At 32.5% G+C, this 24,945-nt stretch overlaps 3 protein-coding genes across 3 annotated transcripts; all 3 read left to right on the top strand.

The window, feature by feature from the left end:
• The first annotated feature begins 2,526 nt into the window (after positions 1-2,526).
• Positions 2,527-6,494, top strand: LOC114368744 (farnesyl pyrophosphate synthase 1-like). Its single transcript, XM_028325988.1, has 12 exons — positions 2,527-2,768; positions 3,450-3,474; positions 3,631-3,746; positions 3,868-3,954; positions 4,043-4,159; positions 4,248-4,336; positions 4,884-4,935; positions 5,230-5,325; positions 5,467-5,511; positions 5,585-5,674; positions 5,765-5,836; positions 6,099-6,494. Exons 1-12 carry the CDS (start codon positions 2,658-2,660, stop codon positions 6,225-6,227), a joined length of 1,029 nt encoding a protein of 342 aa, XP_028181789.1. The 5' UTR covers positions 2,527-2,657; the 3' UTR covers positions 6,228-6,494.
• Positions 6,495-9,997: 3,503 nt separating this feature from the next.
• Positions 9,998-16,554, top strand: LOC114367076 (C2 and GRAM domain-containing protein At1g03370-like). The gene is made up of 9 exons (XM_028324168.1): positions 9,998-10,878; positions 11,441-12,667; positions 12,861-13,043; positions 13,189-13,472; positions 13,565-13,681; positions 13,798-14,060; positions 14,979-15,147; positions 15,309-15,581; positions 15,723-16,554. Exons 1-9 carry the CDS (start codon positions 10,530-10,532, stop codon positions 15,912-15,914), a joined length of 3,057 nt encoding a protein of 1,018 aa, XP_028179969.1. The 5' UTR covers positions 9,998-10,529; the 3' UTR covers positions 15,915-16,554.
• Positions 16,555-19,050: 2,496 nt separating this feature from the next.
• LOC114367831 (protein phosphatase 1 regulatory inhibitor subunit PPP1R8 homolog) lies at positions 19,051-21,607 on the top strand. The gene is made up of 3 exons (XM_028325038.1): positions 19,051-19,177; positions 19,517-20,130; positions 20,537-21,607. Exons 2-3 carry the CDS (start codon positions 19,661-19,663, stop codon positions 21,327-21,329), a joined length of 1,263 nt encoding a protein of 420 aa, XP_028180839.1. The 5' UTR covers positions 19,051-19,177; positions 19,517-19,660; the 3' UTR covers positions 21,330-21,607.
• Positions 21,608-24,945: the final 3,338 nt, after the last annotated feature.

Genomic DNA, 24,945 nt, shown 5'->3' on the forward strand with positions numbered 1-24,945 from the left:
TGCGAGTTGAGTAATACGCAACCATTATTTCTTTTATTCGTTTAATTCTAATATAAAAAGTTTAGTGGAAGAAAATCAAATTTCTTACCACTTTTTTATAATGAAAATTTCTCACCACTTAAATCAATATAAGTTGATCTTCATGTTTCATTAACGAACTAAATTTTTTTTTTATTTGTTTTTCCTTTTTTATCTACATCACGATTATGCATTTAGAATATTCCTAGTATACAATTCGTTTCTTTCAACAAAAAAAAAAAGTACAGTATGCAATTTTCTTTTTATTAATATACAGTATACAATTTTTTGAGAGTTGGGACCATTGATCTGCAACTTTTTATATAATAAATAAATGCAATCATCTATGTCAGTATTATAACAGGTACAGAGATGAGAGATCTATTAAATAAATATACCACGTGCACCATGCATTCTTATTACTTAAATAGCTCAATTAAAAAAATTGGTACAGTGATTATTATTAATATTTTAATTTTAATATATTGTGAATTTTATTTTTTTACAATACTAATTAATTTAAAATAATTTTAAACATAATTTTTAAAGTAATTATTGTAAATAATAGTCAATAAATTTTTTATACAATTAATCTATCTAAAATTAAACACTAAAGTAAAAGAAATCACTATATTTTAATTAAATTCTATTATCATTATTATTAAAAATGAAGAAAAAAATTGCAAGGAGGTGGAAGGAAGCATTATTGATATTGACAAAAAAAATTACACTATACCACGTGAAGCATACAGACTTAAAATTAAACAGTGTAACTAAGAAAAATGACTCCCGTTGTGAACAGACTACAGCCACGAGATTCATCTTGACTTCACCAACATCAACGAATCAGTTTAATATCTATCGTTGGATTGAAATATACTTTTGCGATGTTAGAAACGCGAAGCAGGTGATCATAATATCCGATTCCGCGCGCCATCCTCGTGGGGTAAAATCTCGTGTTCGATCCAATTCCGAACGAGAAGAACCACAACCAATTGGAAGTTGCCACGTGTCAACGTTAAAGCTGTTTCTACTTGACACTTGAAGTACGCTGAGAAGTAGCATGTTAGTAGTCTAGTATTAATTTTTTGGCTTTAACTAAATTTAAGAATATCTGTTTTTAGTTTCTATTTTTTATTTGTTTTTAATTTTTTAACCTTTTTTTCATCATTACTTTTAGTGTACTATATTTGCCTTTTATCCTTACATACATAACTATATTAAACTCATGAATGTGTTAAAACATTAATAATTATTTTTCTCATAAATAACTCTGATTACTTTTTCTTTACATAGTAGAAAGTCCAAATTCATAATAGGAAAATGATCAATGGCATTCTAACACTATTCGACACTAGAAAGAAAAAAAATACTATGTATAGTATAATAAGAAAGGATAATAAATAAATAATAAGATTATGTAATATATTTCTCTTTAAAAAGGATGTTTAATGTATAAAAGTCAATACATATAATTCCTCTTCTTAATAATTATACCTAACAATTAGGTGAGAATGTAAATTATTTACGTTAATGGCACACAAAAAGTAAATGCGATCTGATTTAGTACTATTAATTAAAGAACACAAGCAAGTAGATGGTTGTTGGTAGTGGAGAAAGAACGAGGTGGATGTGAGAGAGGGAAGAGAAGAAGGAATGGTAATTTATGTGTTTTTTACGTGAGAAAGGAAGGGAGAGTGAGAAACAACATTGAGTGCTCATTTGACGTCAATCAGATGCATGTGAAAATTTTGAAAAACCTATGGTGTCTCATGTTGCAGTAATTTCCACTCTTAAATAGGAAAGAATGATCAGAAAAGTAATTTACGATGTGTTTGTTACTAGAGAAATACCACAAAAAAAAAAAAAAGAGCATGGAGCCACGAAATTTCAATCATTTGTCAACATTGAAATATTTGAAAAATATGTGAGTCCCATGCTAGTATTTTCTACTCATGATTATGACGAAAAAAACAATATGCGTGCAACGTTAGATGTGAAGAGAGGAAAAAAATAAATAAAGGAATTAATGATAAGGGTCGTATTCTAATTGATCAGGATGAAGCTCATATTTTCTAAGAACATAAAGTTGAAATTTTGCTTTGAAAGTGAACATTTTATTAACAATGATCTATAAATATTTTTACAATCACTTTTTGAATCTTATGATGTCTTATGGTTGACACATTTTTAATATCCAACTAATCTAAATTATATTCAGTAAATATAAATAAATTTTATGAATAAAAATTAAGTTTGCTTCCGTGAAATATATTCTTATGGAGGAATGATGAAAACTTTAAATGGGGTTAAACTCATAATCAAAGATTAGTTTTATAGTCGAGGGTAAAGAGTTAAATATTCTAATTATTATGATAAAAAAAAGTTATCTAATGAAGAACAAAAGAAAAGAAAATTATTGTGTGGCTGTTTCGCTTTCACCGCTTGAAGCATAGGACATCCATAATCGATTAATTAATTAATTCCACACGCGTGAAACAACACACTCACATCACAGGGCAAACAGCTTAACGCTTCTCGTTGCTTAAATTCCTCTTCCCAGCGCTCATTCTCTCTCTCTCCGTGTTTCATTCCAACTGCAAAACAACAACTCAATTAAGAAATTATTCTCCGGAGCCATGGCAGATCTCAAGTCTACATTCTTGAACGTCTATTCCGTTCTCAAATCTGAACTCCTCCACGACCCCGCCTTCGAGTTCTCCGATGATGCTCGCCATTGGGTCGACCGGGTATATAATCTTATCTTTCCCCTTCTAATCGTAGTAGTTGAGTTGTGGATGGGGGAAATTCTGTGTCATTGATGTCGCAAACAAACAAAAAGGAGAGAGAATGAGGATGTAACATGTTTTCGTAGATTTGGTTTAATTATTACTACTAGAATGTGTGTCTTTAGCCGTCGAGCGCATAGATCAACTGACGTGAAATGTAAGATGTATCAGCTTAATTAGTGGTCTCGAGTTCAAACTCCGATATACAAATGCTTACAGACCATGACATATTTGGTTCTTTTAGTGAAAGTTACCACAAGTGGTAAAAAATAAGTGTGACATAACATTAATTTTGAGGCTAATGTGATGCTGGCAAGTTCTAGGAAGGAGACTGTTTCTTTGGGGGCTTTTGTTTCCGTAAAATTCTATCTTTAAATTTATGGTAATCATCCTAGTGTACAAAAAAAAAACTCAGTTCAGTAAAATTTAAGTTACTGCAATGATGATTGAAGAAATTTTGTTTGTCTCTCCAGAAAAAAAAAAAAAAAAAAGAAATTTTGTTTGTCATGGAATATTGTAAGTTATACCATTACTTGTGTCTGCTACTGTATACGTGATGTCATGCGCATTTGGTTCATTGAAATATATGCATATGTATTTTGTTCTGTTACTTACTTTGTTATGTACTTTAATTTATTGCAGATGCTAGACTACAATGTGCCTGGAGGTGTGACTTGAGAATTTCTTTGATGTTTGTGCTGAGTAATTATTAGTTTATAGTTACTATTCCTTGCTAGGAAAGAAAGGAGGGGGTATTATGTTCTGAAGCATTTTTTCATAAAGAGATAAAGGTTATTAACAAAATGATGGATTATAACTGCAGGAAAGTTGAACCGGGGACTGTCAGTCATTGACAGCTACAGATTGTTGAAAGAAGGACAGGCATTAAATGATGACGAAATTTTCCTTGCTAGTGCTCTTGGTTGGTGTATTGAATGGGTATGGAAGTTGAAAGCTTATGCTTTTCTTGTTTGAATGATTATACTAGTTCTAATCGTTTCAGATGTTTACTGTGATGGCATTGGGGTATCTTATGATCGTCTTTTGATGGGTTTTGCAGCTTCAGGCATATTTTCTTGTTCTTGATGACATTATGGATAACTCTCACACACGCCGCGGCCAGCCATGCTGGTTTAGAGTGCCCAAGGTTTGTAGAAAAATAAACATGTGCCATTGTGTTATCTTAATGCTGCTGTTGGGATAAAGTAATTATCTCTAATTACTGTATGGTGTAGGTTGGAATGATTGCAGCCAATGATGGAGTTCTACTAAGAAACCATATTCCACGGATCCTTAGGAAGCACTTCAGGGGAAAGCCATATTACATTGATCTTCTTGATTTGTTTAATGAGGTTGTACTTGCACAAATGCTGAAGTTTAAATTAGGTGGAGTTCATCTTGTTAGTATGCTTATAGTTGACTATTTTGCTTTTCTTTTAGGTTGAGTTTCAGACTGCTTCAGGACAGATGATAGATCTGATCACCACATTGGAAGGAGAAAAAGACCTTTCTAAATACACATTAACACTGTGAGTACTGAAAAAAAAAAAGAGAACAATAAGGGAGAAATGATTACCATTGAACTTCTTTTTTGACAAACATGAAATGCTGGGTGATATATGAGTGTGACTATAATAACTATGCAAAAGGAAACATTCTTCTGCCAGAGAGCAATATCACATCCTTTCTAGTTTCTATGGTGTGGAGATCAACAGTATTTTGTAAAACTTTGCTGGAAGCTAATATCAGAGGAGAGATAACCGCTTGCCTATAGATGTATACTAGTCTATCTTTATGGTTTAAAGTTAGAGATGTCTAGTGAGTTTGCTTGCTATCTTAGAGCCAGTTTTTGTGAGAGCTGCTTGAGATTTTCAAAAGAATAATGCTAACTTCCTTTTGGCCGGGCATGCTGAAGAATATGATGTGAAATTTGCCTGTTACCCGTTCCTTCTCTTCTAGCTAGCAATGTGCTATGTTTTGATGCAATTTTATATATTCCACTTTAGTATCTTGTTCACTATTTCTTTCTTTCTTGGAAATCAGTACTAATGACTAGCAAATGGACATCATCTGCAGGCATCGACGTATAGTTCAGTACAAGACTGCATATTATTCATTTTACCTTCCAGTAAGTATTAATTCTTGTACATTTTTTTTCGTATAGCCTCCCTAATTTTTGGTTTTTTCTTTGTCCCTTTTCCTAGAGATACTAATGTCAAATGGTTCTTCAGGCACACTGTAATTTGTTATTCAGTTTGAAATTGCATTGTTACCTTTATCCACCCCTCTCTCTTTTTGTAAAGAACATGCTTCTAATGAGTCTTCTCTTAAAAGAAGTTATTTCTTTTTTATTTTGTATTTGATTCATTTTCAAGTCTTTTCACACTGGAATTATCTTCATATATATCTGCTCCTTACACAGGTTGCATGTGCATTGCTTATGGCGGGTGAGGATCTAGACAAAAATGTTGATGTAAAGAACATTCTTGTTGAGATGGGAACATACTTTCAAGTACAGGTAATACTTTGTTATAGGTTTGACCTCTTGGCTTTCTTTAGAGATCATTTAGACTCTAGAATGCGGTATTATAACCTATCTTTTTTAATTACTGTATTATAACCTATCTTTTTTCTCTTTCCTTTTCCCCTCTCATTTTAGGATGATTATTTGGATTGCTTTGGTGATCCTCAAACAATTGGAAAGGTGAGCATTCTGGATAATGGATTTGGAAACATCAATTTCTCTTTAATCTCATTCTTGTCATCCATGGGACCAGATAGGTACAGATATTGAAGATTTCAAGTGCTCTTGGTTAATTGTGAAAGCCTTGGAACTTAGTAATGAACAACAAAAGAAAGTTCTACAAGTAAGTGAGCATCTTATTATTTCCCGTTTCTTTCCTTATTGTCTGCCATGATTAGACTGCAATAAGTCACTGTTTTTTTGTGGTTTGCAGGAGAACTATGGTAAGCCAGATCCAGAAAATGTTGCTAAAGTAAAGGCCCTGTACAATGAGCTTAATCTTCAGGTTTGAACTTCATTTGTATCTAGCTCTAATAATTATAATTTGTTGGGAAAAGTTACTACTAACATGCATCTTTGGAATATCAACGTATTAAGATGACCTATTAGCCAAAACAATAAGGAAAACAGAATTAAGATGCCAAAAGAATAATAGCATTTCCACACATTTTGCAAGAAAGTAATGCAAATGAAGTTGCAAAAATTTCTGCACATCATGATAGATGCTGATTTTCTTTGGATTATTCACTCTCAATCCGAATGAATAGGGTGTATTTGAGGAGTACGAGAATGGGAGCTATGCAAAGCTTGTATCCTCCATTGAAGCTCATCCTATCAAAGCAGTTCAAGCTGTATTGAAGTCCTTTTTGGCTAAAATTTACAAGAGGCAGAAGTAGAGTCAACTTAAGGCGAGGACCAAAATTGTTGAACATGCAATAGAAACTAGAGTTCTGATTTCTATCTAGTATCTAGAGCAGTATCATGTTCCGTGGCTTGGAATTTTTTAAAAATTGATTTTCTTCTTGCCTTTTTTTTCTAATTTTGTTTTTTCAGTGTTAAGATCTTGTTGTATTTTATCTTGTAATATTGTTTGACTATTTTCTTCTGAAACTTTTGGGTCATTATTATTAGAGTTCTGCTATTTATATAATATATTTTCAGTATTTTCTCTCTATTATATAAGTTATTTTATTTCTTTTTTTCTCTTTTTTATCATACAAAAGATTATATAGGTCCTAGAAAAAACAAAGATTATATAGATACAAGTTCCCATTGTTGTCATTTGTGGTTCAGTCGGAGTTCATAATTTGCCATGGAAAATAAATATACAATTAACAGAATGTCATACTCATAACCTCGTGTTGTTTGGAATTTTTTTTGCATCCAACACAAGTCGACGTTATATTCAGTTCAATGACAGTTTCTTATTTTATTTTTTCGTTTAGTGCCATGAAAACAATTCAAACACACTAAACGAAAAACATTGTCTCCATTTTTTCTCGTTTCTTTCAATGATAGCTGTTAATTGAAATTAATAGATAATATTTTAGTATCTCATAGTGTTTATATATTTAAAATTTTAAATGTACTTTTATTCCATTAGTGATTAATTGTTAATTTTTTATTAACTAGTGAATCAAATTTGTGATCTTTTTCCCCCTTTTTTCTTCTTTTACTCTCTAATCAATTTTATAACTTTTTTTTTCATTCCATTTAGTGTCTTAAAAAATGCATGTTGGCATTTTGAAGCTTTAAAACAATAACTCAAACAAACTATAATGATTATACTTTGAATTTGAATTTGTAGAGATTAAAGTAAAGAGGGGAAACTGTTAACTGAAATTAATAGATATTATTTAAATATATTTATTATATGTTTAGATATACTTTAACTCTAAGTCATTCTCAATCTAACGTTGGAGTTCTTTCTTCGTTTAGTGCCTTGAAAAGTGCATGTGAACGGTTGGAAACTTTGAGATAATATTCCAAACAAACTAATAATGATTATACTTTGAAATTGAATTTTCAGATATGAAAGATATTCACTGTCTTCTATCTGTTTGTCTATATTTTTCAACTATAAAATCGAGTTTAAAATGTACACCAGTCTGCAGTAATTTATTTATTAAAGTGTGCAATTACTACAATATACAGCCCAAATCATTTAAAATGTGCTGTAAAGAAATTAGTTTCATATATTCAGTAGGTTTTTTAAAAATAAATTGAACAAAAGATGTAATAATCAGTTAGGCTGGCAATAGGTACATTACCTGTGGCTTTAACTGGATGAAGTCAAGTCGTCAAGCAAGTTGCAACAAGGTGCAATTTTTTCTTCTTTGAAAGGTAGCTGACTTGTGTTAATTCTTTCTTTTTTTATATGATGTACTTATTAATTTTGTTTTTTTTTTCTAACGTTTACGTGACGCTGACTATGGTTAGAAAAGAGACATATCATGATAAAAAAAAATTAAAAATAGCAAAAGTAATTATTTGTTTCTTTAATTTTTAAATGAGAAAATTGAATTTAATCCAAACTTACTAAGAGTTAAGGCAATATGTGAAAGCGGTGGAGACACTTGGTTTTCACTGTTGGATAAAATTTAGAAAAATATTTTTACGAAGTTAAGTGTGTAATTCTAAATTCTAATATGCAAATTAAAAAAAAATATCACTTTAAGAATAAAAATATTTTAAAACTTTTTCAAGTAATGTTAAATATATAATTTGTCGTCTAAGTTAATAAACCAGGATAAAAATAATAATTAATTAGTGGATAATAATCTCTTTGGAGAAGAGTGATTAGATTGTTAGAAGGGTCACGTCATAAGAGAAATCAGGTTTCATGTTACATTAAGTGTTTTTTGAATGCTAAACTCATGTTTACTATTAGAATTACTCGAATGTTTTGAGATCGAATATAAAGCCGACAAATACCTAGGTCGATGATAAAGTGTTATTGAACCAACACCAAGATTTTGGTTAGAGCTTGGACTCATTCGATGTGTAGGGTTGAATTGATGGAGGAATTAATGGCACCACAATAACAGATAACTCAGACTAATTCAGAATTGCCACTCATTTTCAATCAACATTGTGACGGGACCCCTCTCCATAAATTTGTGACGGTGATTGTAGAACAAGGGTCCCATGCAATGCAATGCAAGGAAATTCATGAAATAAAAAGACCCGGAGACAGAAAATTCCATTACATTACATTGATAACTCACGATAGAGATAAGCCACATGTGTCATAACTATGTTGCAAGAGTTTATGCTTGGATTAATAATTACTAAAAATAAAATTGTACTACTTAGATAATCGATGACATAATTTTAAGCATCCCATTTGAATTAAATGTTTTCAAGCACGATAAAACATTACATTTTTAAATGACACCACGCACAATTATGACTAACTATGCTTCGATTTGGATTCAGGACAATATAAACAAATACAAATACGCAATTGATGTTGTCAAACGCAAAATACCAATACTTTAGCACAATAAAAAGAAATACACAATTGATTTAGTCAAGCCCTGAAAATTATCAATAAAAAAAAGCGTATGAACAAAATAGACGTAATTTAATACTCCACCAACGTTATTTTTCGACCTCAGTGAGTCTATATTGACTTTTTTTTTTAATTAAATAGTAATAATTTAACCCTTTGCCCTTACAGGGGGGTAGGGCAAGTGGGTGCCCTCTAAATTGGACCTTACCATATGGTGGCATTTGACAAAAGGGGTGGCCAACTCTTCCACCCAATATCAAATTCATAAGCTATTTCAGCACCAAACTTAAAAGAGGGGAAAAAAGAGTCATTAGCACCTATCTTTATCCGATATGGCAATATGCTGGAATACTACATTTTTTGCACATGGAATTTTTAATACAATTTAGTATAATTAGTTAATTATTTACCTAAAGACTTTAAAAAAAAAGTTATTTACCTAAAGAGTATATAAGAAGGGTGTTCTCCGATAGATTGTTATGAGAATGTTTTGTTTAGAAACTCTTAATTATTATTATTATTTTAAATGATATAGTCTAATCACAATAATCTTTGAAAGAAACAATCGCTAAATTTGTTTCTTTAAAATTTTAAATATTATCTCGTTTGTTGTCGAAAATTAAGGACTGAAATAAACATAAAATGATTAGTAAATATTTTTGCACTTTAAAAGATTAATTTGATGATGTTCTTTTTAAATACTAATAATATGATAACATAATTTTTAAATGGCTAATATATAAAAGTTTAAATATTTTTATTATTTAATAAATGGATAAATATCTATTAATCAATTTTATGCATGGTAGAAATTTTAACTAAAAAAATATTAATGACACACTTTTTAATATATTTTCTACCATGAAATAATTTTATTAAATAAAAAATAAGCTCAAAGTATTGAAACCACATTACTTAGATTTCTCATGTAATCAGAAAATTAAGTTTTTCTATTAAACTGCTTTCAGCACATTTAAGTAAATCTAAGCTATTTATCCATTGTAGTGTACCTTCCCTTAAGAATTACTACAAAGGACGGTGATAGATACAACGTCATACGCGCCGTGGCAAACAGTTGAACAAAATGGGTCAATTTTTAATGTAAGAAAAGTATAACAACTTACAAACTAGATTTCATGTTCTTCCATCTCCCTCTTTCCACAATTTCATATCATTTTATTATTAAATATAAAAAAAATTCCAATTTCTTTTCCACTCTCAATCATTCATTCATTCCTTCAATAGTATCCTCCCTGATTATCCGCTCTCAAAATCAATGTTTTTTTTTCTCTCTTTTTTCTCTTAATTGTTGCCTTGGCCGTTGACATTTTTTTCTGCTTCTTTCTCTACTGTTCCAACTGTTCACGGTTTCTTTGCCACACGAATTTACTCTTGAATTAATTCCCACATAGATCAACAGTTTCCAAATCAAATTCTCTATAAGTTTTCTGTCTGATTTATGGCTTAGTTTTTTTCTTCTACCACTTGAAGAATTTGAGTTGGGTTGGAACAATTTGATTCATAGTTTTCAACTTTCAGTTGATTCTTTCTACATCCTTGTCACAAACCGCATTACCCTTTTGGAAGATCTTTCACTTTTCAGGGGTGGTTAAAAAAGTTGACTTTTTTTACCTCAAGATTCTGGTTCTGGTTCTGGTTCCCTTTTGAGTTTTATTACGTGATAATGAAGCTTGTGGTTCGTGTGATTGAGGCAAAGAACTTGCCACCGACGGATCTTAATGGGTTGAGTGATCCGTACGTGAGGTTACAGTTGGGGAAGAACAGGTTCAGGACCAAAGTGATAAAGAAGTGTTTGAATCCAAAGTGGGATGAGGAGTTTAGCTTTAGGGTGGATGATCTCAATGAAGAGCTGGTTATATCTGTTATGGATGAAGATAAGTTCTTCAATGATGACTTTGTGGGCCAGCTTAAGGTGCCAATTTCAGTTGTTTTTGAGGAGGAGATCAAGTCCCTTGGCACTGCTTGGTATTCCTTGCAACCCAAAAGCAAGAAGTCCAAGAACAAGGAATCTGGTGCGTTAAGCAGCTGAACTATCTACTTTCCTTTACCTTATCCAATTATTTGCTTCTTACCTAACATTTGAGTGGCCATGTTTGTTCTCTCTCTCTCTCTTAACTGGTAGCTTTGTTGTTTGGTTATCTTATAGTGGCTTTACATTGCTCTTTAAATGATGTTAGGTCATTCTTTGACATCAAATTTGTTGCTAGTGAACATCTACTTTTAGACTATCTTGATTTAAAGAAGTATCATTGGAGGACCATATTGATATTGTAGTAATATTTCAAGAATCAAATTGATGTTTAAAAAATCTTTCTAAGATGAAATGAGGGGTTTAATATCATTTTATTAAGTTAAACTTGTTCAGTTGTTGTATTGATTTTGTGCTTAAATTGTGGCTGATAACATGATGTAAATTGCATGGTGTCTAATTTGAGATTATGGAATGTGGATCATTCTCCTTGACACCTTCTGGAAAATAATGTGGTCACTGACTGTGAACATGAATATGTGAATCATGGTTTTGGTGTTATCTTGAACTTAAAATGCTGGCATTATTTTTCCTTTTCTTGGCAGGTGAGATTCGTTTAAGCATATATTTTTCACAAAATAATGCATCCATGGAGTCAAATGGTAGTGGTGATCTATTATTACATCCAAGAATGACGGAATCACCTACAAGATCTTCCACAGGCCCTTCAAACTCTTCTTCTCCTGTCAGGGAAGAAATTACATCTGCTAAGGATGAAAAATCTAGTACACAAAAAACAATAACTGGAAGAATTGCTCAAATCTTTAGTAAGAGCTCTGATATGTCTTCAACTGCATCCCGTAGAAGCATTGACTTGGACCAATCTGAAAGTAGTAAAGTAGAAGTTAGTGAGATGAAGGCTGAGGATCAGTCCTCTAATGAGACTTTTGAAGAAGCTATGAGAAAGCTTCAGTCTGCAGACCAAGGCAGTGAAATTCCTAGCAATTTACCAGCAGGAGTGTTTATTGATCAACAATATGTCATTGCACCAGAAGACTTGAATGAGTTACTATTTTCATCAGATTCAAATTTTCTCAAGTCATTGGCAGAAGTACAGGGCAATACAGAACTCGAAATAGGACCTTGGAAGTTTGAGAATGATGGGGAGATCTTCAAAAGATTAGTTACTTACCTCAAGGCTCCGAGTAAATTAATTAAGGCTGTCAAAGCCTATGAGGAACACACATATTTAAAAGCTGATGGGAAGAACTTTGCTGTTCTAGTCAGTGTCAGCACTCCAGATGTTATGTATGGGAGCACCTTTAGGGTAGAAGTACTGTATGTGATTACACCTGGACCAGAGTTTCCGACAGGAGAACAGTGTGCGCGTCTGGTTGTATCGTGGCGAATGAATTTTTTACAAAGCACCATGATGAAAGGAATGATAGAAAATGGGGCTCGGCAAGGCATGAAGGATAGCTTTGATCAGTATGCCACTTTGTTATCTCAGACTGTTAAAACTGCTGATGTGAAGGACCTTAGTTCCAATAAGGAACAAGCTTTGGCATCATTACATGCTGAACCTGAATCAGATTGGAGGCTTGCAGTGCGGTATTTTGCTAACTTCACAGTATTCACAACAGTTTTTATGGGGTTGTATGTGATTGTTCACATTTGGCTGGCTGCACCAAGCACAATTCAAGGGCTTGAGTTTGGTGGGCTTGACTTGCCAGATTCAATTGGTGAATTTGTTGTCTGTGCAATTTTGGTTCTTCAAGGTGAACGCATGCTGGGTATAATCTCACGCTTCATAAAGGCTAGAGCACAAAAGGGTAATCTCAGAATGTTCAGTTACTTCACACTTCATGAATCTGGCTTTCCTTTTTCTCCCTGACTTAGTGTTGCTTTTAATGAAGTGACTATGAGTTTGTCGCTCTTGTCTTTTGAATGTTTAATGCCTATTAACTTATTTTAATGCCCGCGTGTCTGTAATTATATTGACCATTTTTGGTATTCCAATATTAGGTAGTGATCATGGAATCAAAGCACAAGGAGATGGGTGGTTGCTAACTGTTGCCTTAATTGAAGGAAGCAGTTTAGCTTCTGTTGATTCTAGTGGGTTGTCTGATCCCTATGTGGTGTTTACGTGCAATGGAAAAACAAGAACCAGTTCAATCAAGTTCCAGAAATCTAATCCTACATGGAATGGTGAGTGTCATGTCATCATTTATTATTTTTTGTTTTACAACTTGGATCAAACCTCTGAATTCAGTGATCTAATGTAGTTTTCCCAACACACAATATGTATTTTATATTATTGTTTTTTGGTTAAGAACAATGTCTATCTTTGCAGAAATATTTGAGTTTGATGCAATGGATGATCCTCCTTCTGTGCTGGATGTGGTAGTTTATGATTTTGACGGACCTTTTGATGAAGCTGCATCTCTAGGACATGCTGAAATTAATTTTCTAAAAGCAAACATAGCAGATCTTGCTGATATATGGGTTCCCCTTGAAGGAAAGTTGGCATTGGCATGTCAGTCTAAACTGCACCTAAGAATTTTCTTGGACAACACTAGAGGTGGTAATGTTGCAAAGGACTATTTAAGTAGAATGGAGAAAGAAGTCGGGAAGAAGGTATTAAAAGTTAAAGCACTTAGCTTCTGTGTTGTACTCCTGTTTTGTCACCCTTCTTTCTGACTTATTCTTTTGTTTTAAAAAAATTGTAGATTAATTTGCGGTCTCCTCAAACAAATTCAGCATTTCAGAAACTGTTTGGGCTTCCACCTGAGGAATTTCTCATCAATGATTTCACCTGTCATTTGAAAAGAAAAATGCCCCTGCAGGTGTGGTTATTCTGTTATGTGATGTTGAAATTCATGGTCAATTATTCTACTTTGGTTTTTACTGGTGCATGCTTCTTTTAGTATCTTCTCATCAAATTGTGAATATTTCTCTGCAGGGCCGCCTATTTCTATCAGCAAGAATAATTGGATTTCATGCAAATTTGTTTGGAAACAAGACAAAATTCTTTTTTCTTTGGGAAGATATTGAAGAAATTCAGGTTATTCCTCCTACATTCTCATCAATGGGGAGTCCAATAATTGTCATAACTCTTCGGAAGGGTAGAGGTGTGGATGCAAGGCATGGTGCAAAAACACAAGATGAACAAGGCAGGCTAAAGTTCCATTTTCAGTCATTTGTGTCTTTCAATGTTGCACACAGGTAGACAAGGGACATTAATATATAACATCTGACAAACTTATTTCCTATATATCTGCGACTCGTATGAAAATCTCTCCTATTGTGTGCTTAGTCTCTTTTTTCTTTACCCTGTTTTTTAGGGTCTATAACAACACCTTTAAAGGTTTCCTTTTTGTCGATCTATTTTCTTGTGTTTTAAATCTAATCCTTTGATGTTGTTTGAACAATGTATTGTGTTAAAGATGTCAACATTGGCAATTTACAATTGCAGCTCTTTTGGTTGATTCATATGTGGTCGTTCCAATGAAAATTGGCAACTTCTATTTATATCTTGACTGTTAGTATGCCAGAACAGCATGAAAATCTTTTTACCTCATCATAAGAGTCTATAGCTTACCTGTCAATCAACAAATTTATAGAAATTAAAATGATAATGGGTGAAAATAATTTCCATAATTTGTTTGTATGTAATTTTCACTTCTTGTATTACTCAGTCATAATAGAAGATCAAGTTACTTAGTAATGAAATAGGATGAAAAGCCATGCCATTTTGATGATTTTGGGTCTAATGGTGACAAAGCCACAAAGGTCTGGTTCCATAATTGTTTGTATAGCGCATGAATTGTGAAAAATGAGAGCATGTTATATGGAAATATCTAAAGGTGTTTCCTTCCATTTATATTTGATTCTTATTTTTGAGAATATATTGTTACTTCTCAACTGCCCTATTGTCCACATAGATTTTGGTGTGAAAATTTTCTTAACTTCCAAAAATATTTCCCTAGTTTTGGGAGGCTTTTCTCTTTGGCTCTTCTTACTTCTCATATGATCCTTATCCATAGATGCTGGAATATAGAAGAAATTGTTTAAGGTATAGTGATAGAGAATAGTATAGCAGATATTAGATGTTACTAAGAAAATATTCTGGTGGTGATGTAGGACTATCATGGCTCTCTGGAAGGCCAGGTCCTTGAGTCCGGAACAGAAGGTTGAGTTTGTTGAAGAACAATCTGATAGCAAAAGCCTTATAAGTGAAGAGAGTGGCTCATTCCTTGGCCTGGATGATGTTAGCATGTCTGAGATTTATTCTTGTTCTCTTTCAATTCCTGTAATCTCTCTCTCTCTCTCTCTTTTAACACACAACATGCACACACGTCCTAATCTGTGCATGTTGTGCATTATTGCCATATTTGGAAATTATTGGTTCCTCATTCAACTTTTTCTTACAACTTTGCAAATGTTCCCATTCTTTTCTTTTGATTAATTTAGGCAAGTTACCTCATGGAGATATTTAGCGGGGGTGAGTTGGACCGTCGGGTCATGGAAAAGCTTGGTTATCTTAATTATTCTTATACTCCTTGGGTATCTGAGAACCATGATATCTCTGAGAGAGCAGTATATTACAAATTTGAGAAGCGTATTTCAAGTTATAAAGGTGAAGTGACAAGTACTCAGCAAAGATCTCCCCTTGCGGATGGAAAGGGTTGGCTTGTGGAAGAGCTTATGAACCTTCATGGAGTTCCTCTTGGTGATTATTTCAATGTGAGTGAGCCAAATGTAGCTTGTTTCTAGATTTCCAGTGCCTGTTTGTTATATCTTTGTTTTCTATGATTTACCTGTTCTTGTTATCCTTCTGTTTGTTTTCACCTTTTGCACCACTGAGTAGTCTCCTACATGCCACAGATACACCTTAGGTACCAAATTGAGGATTTACCCCCAAAAGCAAAGGGGTGTAGAGTGCAAGTGTTATTTGGAATGGAATGGCTGAAAAGCTCAAAGAATCAGAAAAGACTTACAAAGAACATCCTAGAAAATTTGCTGGAACGTTTTAAGGTGACCTTTAGTCTAGCTGAGAAGGAGCTTTTACCAAAATAACAAAGGAATCTTCCTGGATTTGACTTAATAAATATTGGAGCTAGCTGAAATTCTGTTAGCAAAAATGTTATGTCCATTCACAGGCTTGGACTGGAGTTTATGATGCATATCATATCATAAGGTTCATGTGATTGTGCTATTTTTGGGGTTGGTTTTCATGGCAATCCTAGCTTCGTTGAGTGTCTCAGGAAAGAACCTTCTAGTGGAAGGGAACTTCTATCAGAGCTATAATGATGCTGAAAATTGTGTTCATTGGTTGACTTGCTACAAGTCTATTCTTTAAACTAGGTTACTAAATACTAATAGGAGATTTTATCTAGTTGTTCCATTGTACATGGTTAGTTTGATTATGACACAAGATAATCACTCAGATTTACAACAGCAGTTGCTAGCAATTGAAATTTTGGAATTGTTGTGTTGTAGTAGACACATCTCATTATAAAGGTCAGCAACATTTTGTTGTCACTAATTGTTAAAAGTTGTGACAGTTGACACTTTTGGTCATATGGGAAATGTTGTAAACGATTTTTTTATGCCTGGGACCGTTATGACACGAAGCTCAGGTACTTTAACTCCCTTGTAGATTGATCTGTTCTAATTTGGAATACATTCATAATAAAATGGCCTTTTCTAATTGCCCCGATTATGTAGAATCTACGCTAATTGCCAAATTTTCTAATAGCATTCTTTTATTCCGGTTTGAGACTATTTGTATAGTTTGGTTTAGAAAAAAAAAACCGGCAGTAAATTCTATTGTTGGGTTGTAGGAAATTGCCTGAAAGCAATAAGACGAAGAGAAAGAAGTTTTTAATGGTTGTGTAAGTTGACTTTTTAGCTCTTTGAGCCATATGGTGTGAAATGATAAATATAAGATTTGCTTGATTTAATTGCATTATGTTCTTCCTTCGTCAGCGTGCGATTTTGATCTTTACTACTGTTTATATAGCTATCAAATCATCATAAGACTATACTTTTTCATCATAACATTTTGTAACTAAGATTTTTTTATTTGATTTGAAATATTAAAATATTAAATTCTAATATTATAAATTAGGCTAAATTGTAAACTTTATCTCCCTAGTTTTTCAAATTCATGATTTTGGTCCTCATTGATTTTAATGGTAACATTTGATCCTTCTAATCTTATAAATGGATAATTTTGATCTTCCTGATAAATTATTAACAAATAATTTTAATTAATTGAATTATTAAATTAATTATAAATTAATCAACACTATTCATTATTAAAAAATATTAATCCTAATTTTTCATAGCATTGTGTTCCTTCTTTTTTATCTTTACTATTGCCCTCGATTTCATTGGCACTAACACCACATAAAGGTCAATAATTTTTTATTGAAGTTTTTTTTAATAATTTATAATTAATTTATTATCTCTAATAATCACAATTATTAGTTAATGACTGATTAGGAGATCAAATATTATAATTAAAAATAAAAAATAAAACTAAAAATATGGATTTCAAAAACTAAGGTGACCAAAATTGTAATCAAACTTAATTAATTAAACATGACATGATACTGGATTGTTATAAATATTGTTGTGAGTGACTTCGATTTCTATGAATATATTTTTTATAGTTCACAAATTGGAAAGTAAGAGTACCACTCTACTCAATCTCTTAATTGATCACTCTTTAACATTCTTTCTTTTTTCATTTGTTGGATTCAACTTGGGACAGTGTTATACTCGAATCCAGTTTCAATGGTTTGAGAAGACATATGACAAACCATAAAATCAGAAGGGTGTTGTTAGGTGCACCTAACATTTTTTAAAAATACCAAAACTATACTTGCGCTTTTCTTTGCATTTGTGATGGGTGTGCGTGAGAATGATTCATAAATCATACGGATCAACTTGATCCGTACGCCTTTTACGGATCAAGTTGATCCGTATGTTGATATTAAGCGCATACGGATCAACTTGATCCGTAGAAGGTTTACGAATCAAGTTGATTCGTAAATGGCTTACGAATCAACTTGATTCGTATGCCTTTTACGAATTAACTTAAAAGGCTTATGGATCAAGGACATTTCAATCTTTTTTCCTTAAGTGTTGGGTGCACCTAGCAACACCCAAATCAAAAAACAAATAGATTCTTTCTTCTTTCATTTGGAAGTACATTTCACTTTACTCTTGCAATTGGCCAAAATATATTATACATTAATCATTCCAAATTCCCATATTTTTATCTTTATCTATATTTAATATTTTTAATTGTCTATCTCTTTTTTTTGGTGAACAGTTACCTATAAATCTTTCAATCTAGCCTCTTTTATTTTTATCTCCAAATTTAATTTTAATAAATTTTTTAAAAAAATCACGGTTAAAAAATATTTTATTTAATATGGTTAAAAATATTTCATGGTTATTTTTTTATTTATTATGGTTAAAAAATATTCATTTTAAATTTTAAAATATAAATTATATTTTAAAATTTATTTATTTATTATAATTTTAATTATACAAAAATAATACTCAAACTAAAATATTAATTATAAAAGATCGTTAATATGAAATGTGTTGAATTGTGGTGTGTTCAAAATTTTCGGATGTGATTTGAACATTTTTTCTTCTCCATTTGTGTTGAAGTTTAAATTTCACAAATCAGGCATCTTAAAATTATAAGATTAATTAGATAAGTGATTGAAGAGAGAACAGAAAAGAAAGGAAGAAAAAGATTGTAGTTAGAATTTTTCCAATAACAAAACAAACAATTAACATTTAACGGGAAAAAATTTGGATCACCGTATTAAACAACTGGTCATAATTTGTTAAATTGAAGATTTGAGTTTCACGTGACTGAATAATTTGTTTATTAGTAATATAAATAAATTTTAAATTATTGTTCAATCATTAAGATAAATTTATTAATTTATATAACAACTATTTTAAAAGTGACAGTTATCATACTTTTTTTATAGTGTATAAAATTAAACTCTTAAAAAAAAAAAAAAGAGTTGATGTTGATTGATTCTTATGTCGTAATAGACGAATACCTACCCATACTGAACCCGATATTATCATGGATAAGATTGGCATTGCCACGGGAGATATGGGTAATAACATAATTTTCTTGATGATTGCGTAATAAAATAATTATAAACAAAATACTAAATTACTAATATTTATTTCTCTATATTAAGTTTACTAACAGAGAAAATTAAATTCGGCTTCAGCATCTCTCATCCTCTCTCTACTTCTCAAAGAAAGACGCACGCAGCGTTCTAAAACCCTAATTGGTAAGATTCTTCAACTCCCCATTTCACCCCAATCTATTCACGAAGCCACGAAAATCGTCCCTTTCCATTATAGCTTCGAAATTAGACTTCAATTTTCTTTTGAATGGCTACTGTTATGGACTTATTCCTTTTTTGATTTATCCCCAATTTTATAGCTGATTGATACCATATTCTTATTTTAGGGTAGAATGATTTAAGCGTTTTGATTTTCGGTTACCCATTTGTCCTGTAATCACCATACGCACTTTATTTTCTGTTGAACGAATTTCTATGCTGTGATTGTTGGTCCCCTTACTCACAAGTTATGTTATGGATTTTGTTTGTCACCAACCTTTTTAGGGTATATGCAAAGAGGGCTTTGTAGCATGTGCTTAAGGTATGTTTTAAACATTGCTTGTTTAATTGTCATGGTGGCATTGTGATGCAAAATGTGTGTGAGCTCATACTGAGAAGGAGCTCATCTGCTAAGTCCATTTGAAGAGGATGTATGGAAGGGCATCATCAGGTCTTGATAGGTTTAAGAAGGCTCAGACCTTGGAACCATTCTCTGTTGCTGTCAACGCTTCTTCCAGAAATGGTGCCCAACCCTCTAGTAAAGTAGTTGGCCATTCATCTGCTTTGCCTCCACAGGCTCAGGCTTCTTCCAACCAATCCCAACAACATGCATTTCAGAAGACTGTAGGAGTGGAGGCAGCCCCGTTGTTGGGGCAGAATCAGCAGGTGACTCAGGTTGGGGGAGGGCAGTCGACGTGGCAGCCGCCGGATTGGGCGATCGAGCCAAGGTCAGGTGTTTTTTACCTGGAGGTTTTGAAGGATGGCCAGGTGCTAGACCGGATTAATCTGGACAGACGAAGGAATATCTTTGGGAGGCAAATCCAGACTTGTGATTTTGTGCTTGATCATCAGTCTGTCTCTCGCCAACATGCTGCTGTTATTCCTCACAAGAATGGGAGGTTAGAACTTTGCTCTCTTATCTTTAATATTACTAGATTGGGATCACTACTTCGTGATATAAATATCAGTATCATTGTCTCAAAACTTAAATATTCATTTCAAACAAATTAATTTCTCTTAATTAGCTATTCCAAAAAATGAAGATAGTTTAGGAGCCACTTCAACCCTTCAAGATATTAAACTAAATTTTTTTATCGTAAAATTGGGAATGATGATTTGGTGAACCACAAGGGACTTTGAAATGAAAATAAACCATAATCTTCCTTGATTGAGTGGCAGACACATGGCATGCTTTTGGAGTTCACAGACTAGCTATTCTCTTTTTGGGTGTAAATAAGTCCTATGAAACTTTAAAATCTCTTGCAAATTATGATTCATTGGCATTGACAATTTTTTTTATTACAGCATATATGTAATTGATTTGGGATCTGCACATGGTACATTTGTTGCAAATGAGCGGTTGACCAAGGATTTGCCAGTTGAGCTTGAAGTGGGACAATCATTGCGATTTGCTGCATCAACAAGAGCATACATATTAAGAAAGAATGATGCAGCTCTTTTCCCTCGGCCTCCACCACCTACAGAGATTAATTTCCCACCGCCTCCTGACCCATCTGATGAAGAAGCTGTTGTAGCTTATAATACGCTACTGAATCGTTATGGCATCAACAAGGCTGATTTAGTGTCCAAATCTGGTGAGTCTGGTAGTTTGGTAAGTGGCAAAAATAAAGATTGCCAAACTGAAAGACCATCTAAGAGAATTAGGAAAACAAGAGTTTCCTTCAGGGATCAAGTTGGGGGAGAGTTAGTTGAGGTTGTTGGAATTTCAGATGGTGCAGATGTAGAAACAGAACCTGGTCCAGTTGGTGTTAAAGAAGGAAGTCTAGTCGGTAAATATGAAACTCTTGTACAGATTACTGTAATACCAAAGGGGAAAGAGCAGTCCTCTGTCAAGGAGGCAGATTCATCCCCAAAAGGTGTGACTGATAAACTACAAGAAGTATTGAAAAAGATCAAAACCCCAGTCAAAACTGGGATTTATGATGACCTATATGGAGAATCGTTATCTGTCAAAGTTGGATCTTCCTGGGCATATTCACCTGCACTCAGTACTGGTGAACGATCTCCAGATAAGGAGGATGGTGCGGGGAGCGGAAAGTCACCTGTTGATGGAGATGATGATGATTTGTTTGGGTGACTATTCAACTTATGCAGACTGGGTTGTGAGATAAATTTGTAGTAGTTCTGTATGAGTTTAACATCATAGGGAGTTGAAAACATGCAAAATATTATGTTGCATGCTTCTTTTGTCATCTGGAGTTAATTGTTCCAACGAATCCATAATTGATGTTTTCCTCTGCATGCCCCCACCCCCCTTACACTAAAAGACAGCAGGTTCATGGTTAAACGATGTGTTATCCTTGTATGGACCCATTAAATAGCTCATTTAAGTTGTGGTTTGCCACTATTTTGATTTTCTAGTATGCACATACTAACATGTCACCACTAATAAGGATTGACCAGAGTCCCGAAAGCCACATGGTCACGAAGTAGCAAATGTTGATAACGAAGTAGTAGGTGGCACATTAGTTAAGGTTTCTTGAAAACTATTAAATTAAGAGTAAAAGTTTACTAAATTAGCTGTGAGGCTTACATAAATTGCAAGTTTCAACGACTAAATTAATCTGGAGAGTGTACTGTTAACGTTTCTCATCACATATTACAGTTTTTTTTTTCTTTAATCATTTTTTTAGATGGGGTATGTGGCTTTGGTGCGACACAAGTTCAGTGTGGTTGGATATGCCTTGTGCAAGCAGATGATGACTTTTCTGATGCAGTGCTTGTTTTCCTTAAGACTATGACTTCCATTATCCCTACCTCCATTTTTCTCCACTTTCTCATGCATTCTATGTTTGGGGCCATCTTGTGTTCTTTTCATAAGTTCATTTTGATGTTCTCACACTTTAGAGTCTCTGTCTTGTTTCAACATCCATTCTTTTTTTAGTTGCATTTATTAAGAAAATCTTGCGGTGAAAACAACAGCTGAAATCTATTCCTCTGCTCTTACCTTGTCTCCCTTCATCTCTTCTATCTGTTCGAATAAGTAAAGGTTGCCTTGCCTTCATTTGCTCTTTACTCTTTGCTTTCTTTGTTCCTATGGTGCATTCTGTTTTTCTCTCACTTTTTCTGGTGATGGATCAAGTGAGAGGATTATATTTATGACTAAAAATATTTATAGTGCGTGCGTTGGTTAATTTTGTTGATATAATTGTGCTCTAGGCGAAGTGACCAGTTATGTTAATATTTAGGTGTAATGTAGGGATTTTTTTATTTTATTTTAGAACTTTAAAGATACACTTTTTTAGTTCCTAATGTTAAGTTAGGATATTAAATGATGATGCAACCGTGACATTTACAGTTGATTGACTTGCTCCATCGTCAAATAGTCACATGTAAATTGTGTTTTAGATCTTGATATGTTCAGAGCAAATGATGAGGAGTTTAAAAACATAATTTACAAAAGAAAAATACATGATTGTCTTGTCAGATTCTTAATGATGTGAGAAGTTGGTGAGTTGCTCATGTCATCCGTTAAGATTGTTACTTGAAAAAAGACTTAAAAAAAAGCTTCAAAGGAATAAAAAAAAATACCCTGCTTTATAAGGATCAAAAGATTTTTAAGCCTAGTCTATAAATGGCAAATATCAACAAATTCAAAGGTGGAATAAATTAGGAGTTTTAATATGAATTCACTTAATAAAATAGGAAAATATAAAATGATCACAATTTTTTTTTCTGCCAAATTTGCAATGCGACTTGAAAGCCCTTTAACACCTTATTTTCCGATGAATATTCTACTCACTTTCTTACCAATAATCAAAGCTTAAATAATAAAAAGGTTTAGCGGTTGAAATTAGGGACTCAGGTGAGTCTTCTAAGTATTCAAATCAAATTCAGTCCAACTTAATTAAAATCTAATCATATACGGATTAGGTGATAAATTCTACTTTTTTTTAATAGCCCAACCCAAATCATAAAACTAAATTTATTATTATGTATAAATTAATTATTAAATACAAAATACATTAATTTTTAGTTCACATAATTTAGTTAAATCATCCATGATTTTTTTTTTGTTTTTAAGTTATTTTTATTTATATTTTGATTTTGTTATATTTTTTCATGCTAATATAATACTTTATTTCTATTTAAAATAAAAATATCATTTTAGCTTTGAAATCATTAATTCTATTAATTAAATATTATCATAATTTGATTTTTTTTTAGTATATTTAGTCATTACATATTTTCAAAATTTTAAACAAATAAATTATTATTCTAAAAAATTAATCTTACAAAAATATAGAATAATTTTTCAATATTTAAACTTAATTAATTCAATCCATGATTGGATTGAGTTGGATGAACATGTAAGAAAATTATACAAACTCAATCCAATCTAACCCATTAAATTTTGATCGAGTTGGATAACGGGTTTAATTAAACTCAATCTACTTTAACCCATGAATATTCTAGTTGAGATGACCAAAAGGGTGAAAATGGGAACAGGAAAGAAAAATTGTGAGGTTATTGAGGTAAAGATCCATGAGGAACTCGATAACTAGCATAATTTCCTTGTTACTTCAGTTTTCTGCGAGTTTTAAAATTTCTCCTTTGTTTTAACTCTGAGATATCACCCTACACTGAAAATTTTAAAATGAGTTTTCAAATGTTCATGAAGCAATTTTGCCTTAAAAGCATTTTTTTGCTTTCAATGTGTAAATGCAATATTGATTATCGACGAGTTGTTACGATCATTAAGTGGTTATCTCAGCCTTTGTCGTCCAAAATCATCCAAAATATGGACAAATAGAGGAAGCGATTAGAATGTTTGGTTGGTTATGGTATGAGCACAACCATTGTTCTCTCCGAAGAGCAGCATAAGTGTTGGTGATGGTTTACTTTTTCTAATCATTGATAAAAGCACAACACAGAGTTGAGATGCTTCTAACACAACATGGTAGTATATTTGCCAATCTGCTTCTCTTAAAATAATTTAATTTTATGGCTAAACTTAATTATACTAAAGCTTCCTCTGTGAATATATGTAATCTTCGTTACTTTTTTTCAGCCTTCTTCATACCCACCATTTTGATCAAGCAGCTGGTTAAGATCATATTCTTCACTAGCGGATAAATATATGAAATCATGCGTTGTTGTGAAGCTTCATCGCACCTTTGTTTATAATGAAAAAAAGAAGATAAATATATGAAATCAGTACTTGTGTATTGCACGGAATTAATATTCTTAAAAAAAAATGAGATCTTCATATATAATTAATTATGTTATTGCTTTATAATAACCATGAAAATAGAGCCATTGAATATTTAATATTTGTTTCCAATGCTTGAATCTTCCATGGTACAAACTAGAGAGTCCAAAGAACCCTAAAAGGTCTTTGTTTTTTTTCGTGTTTATAGGTGCTTGGACACACAAACTTGCAACTTTTACATAACAATGAACTAGGAGCATGTACTATGGTACTAGCGTGCAAATAACAGAGGCTAGAAGATGCCAATAAATGTAATGCAGGATTTACAAATTACGATAAATTCAAATTGGACCAATGAATGTAGCCAGTAGGCCGAATAAGAAGGGCATAAATGTGGGGTACAATATTTTGGTCAGGACCTGTTTAGGAATAATTATTTTTAAAAGAATTTAATTATTTTTTTTTTTGGTACCCCATCAAACATTCTACTATGTACTATAAACTACTTGTCTGCTCAAATGGGATGCAAGAACCCTAATTT

This window comes from Glycine soja, chromosome 9 (genome assembly GCF_004193775.1).
Source record: "Glycine soja cultivar W05 chromosome 9, ASM419377v2, whole genome shotgun sequence".
Lineage (NCBI taxonomy): Eukaryota > Viridiplantae > Streptophyta > Magnoliopsida > Fabales > Fabaceae > Glycine > Glycine soja.

Bases quoted from the DNA above. Each gene is read 5' to 3' on its own strand.
- LOC114368744 (XM_028325988.1), top strand. From the start codon at position 2,658: ATGGCAGATCTCAAGTCTACATTCTTGAACGTCTATTCCGTTCTCAAA. The intron at 3,955-4,042 runs GTTTGTAGAAAA...TGTATGGTGTAG, and splicing joins GCTGGTTTAGAGTGCCCAAG to GTTGGAATGATTGCAGCCAA. The intron at 5,675-5,764 runs GTAAGTGAGCAT...TGTGGTTTGCAG, and splicing joins AACAAAAGAAAGTTCTACAA to GAGAACTATGGTAAGCCAGA.
- LOC114367076 (XM_028324168.1), top strand. From the start codon at position 10,530: ATGAAGCTTGTGGTTCGTGTGATTGAGGCAAAGAACTTGCCACCGACG. The intron at 12,668-12,860 runs GTAATCTCAGAA...TTCCAATATTAG, and splicing joins AAAGGCTAGAGCACAAAAGG to GTAGTGATCATGGAATCAAA. The intron at 13,044-13,188 runs GTGAGTGTCATG...CTATCTTTGCAG, and splicing joins ATCTAATCCTACATGGAATG to AAATATTTGAGTTTGATGCA.
- LOC114367831 (XM_028325038.1), top strand. From the start codon at position 19,661: ATGTATGGAAGGGCATCATCAGGTCTTGATAGGTTTAAGAAGGCTCAG. The intron at 20,131-20,536 runs GTTAGAACTTTG...TTTTTATTACAG, and splicing joins ATTCCTCACAAGAATGGGAG to CATATATGTAATTGATTTGG.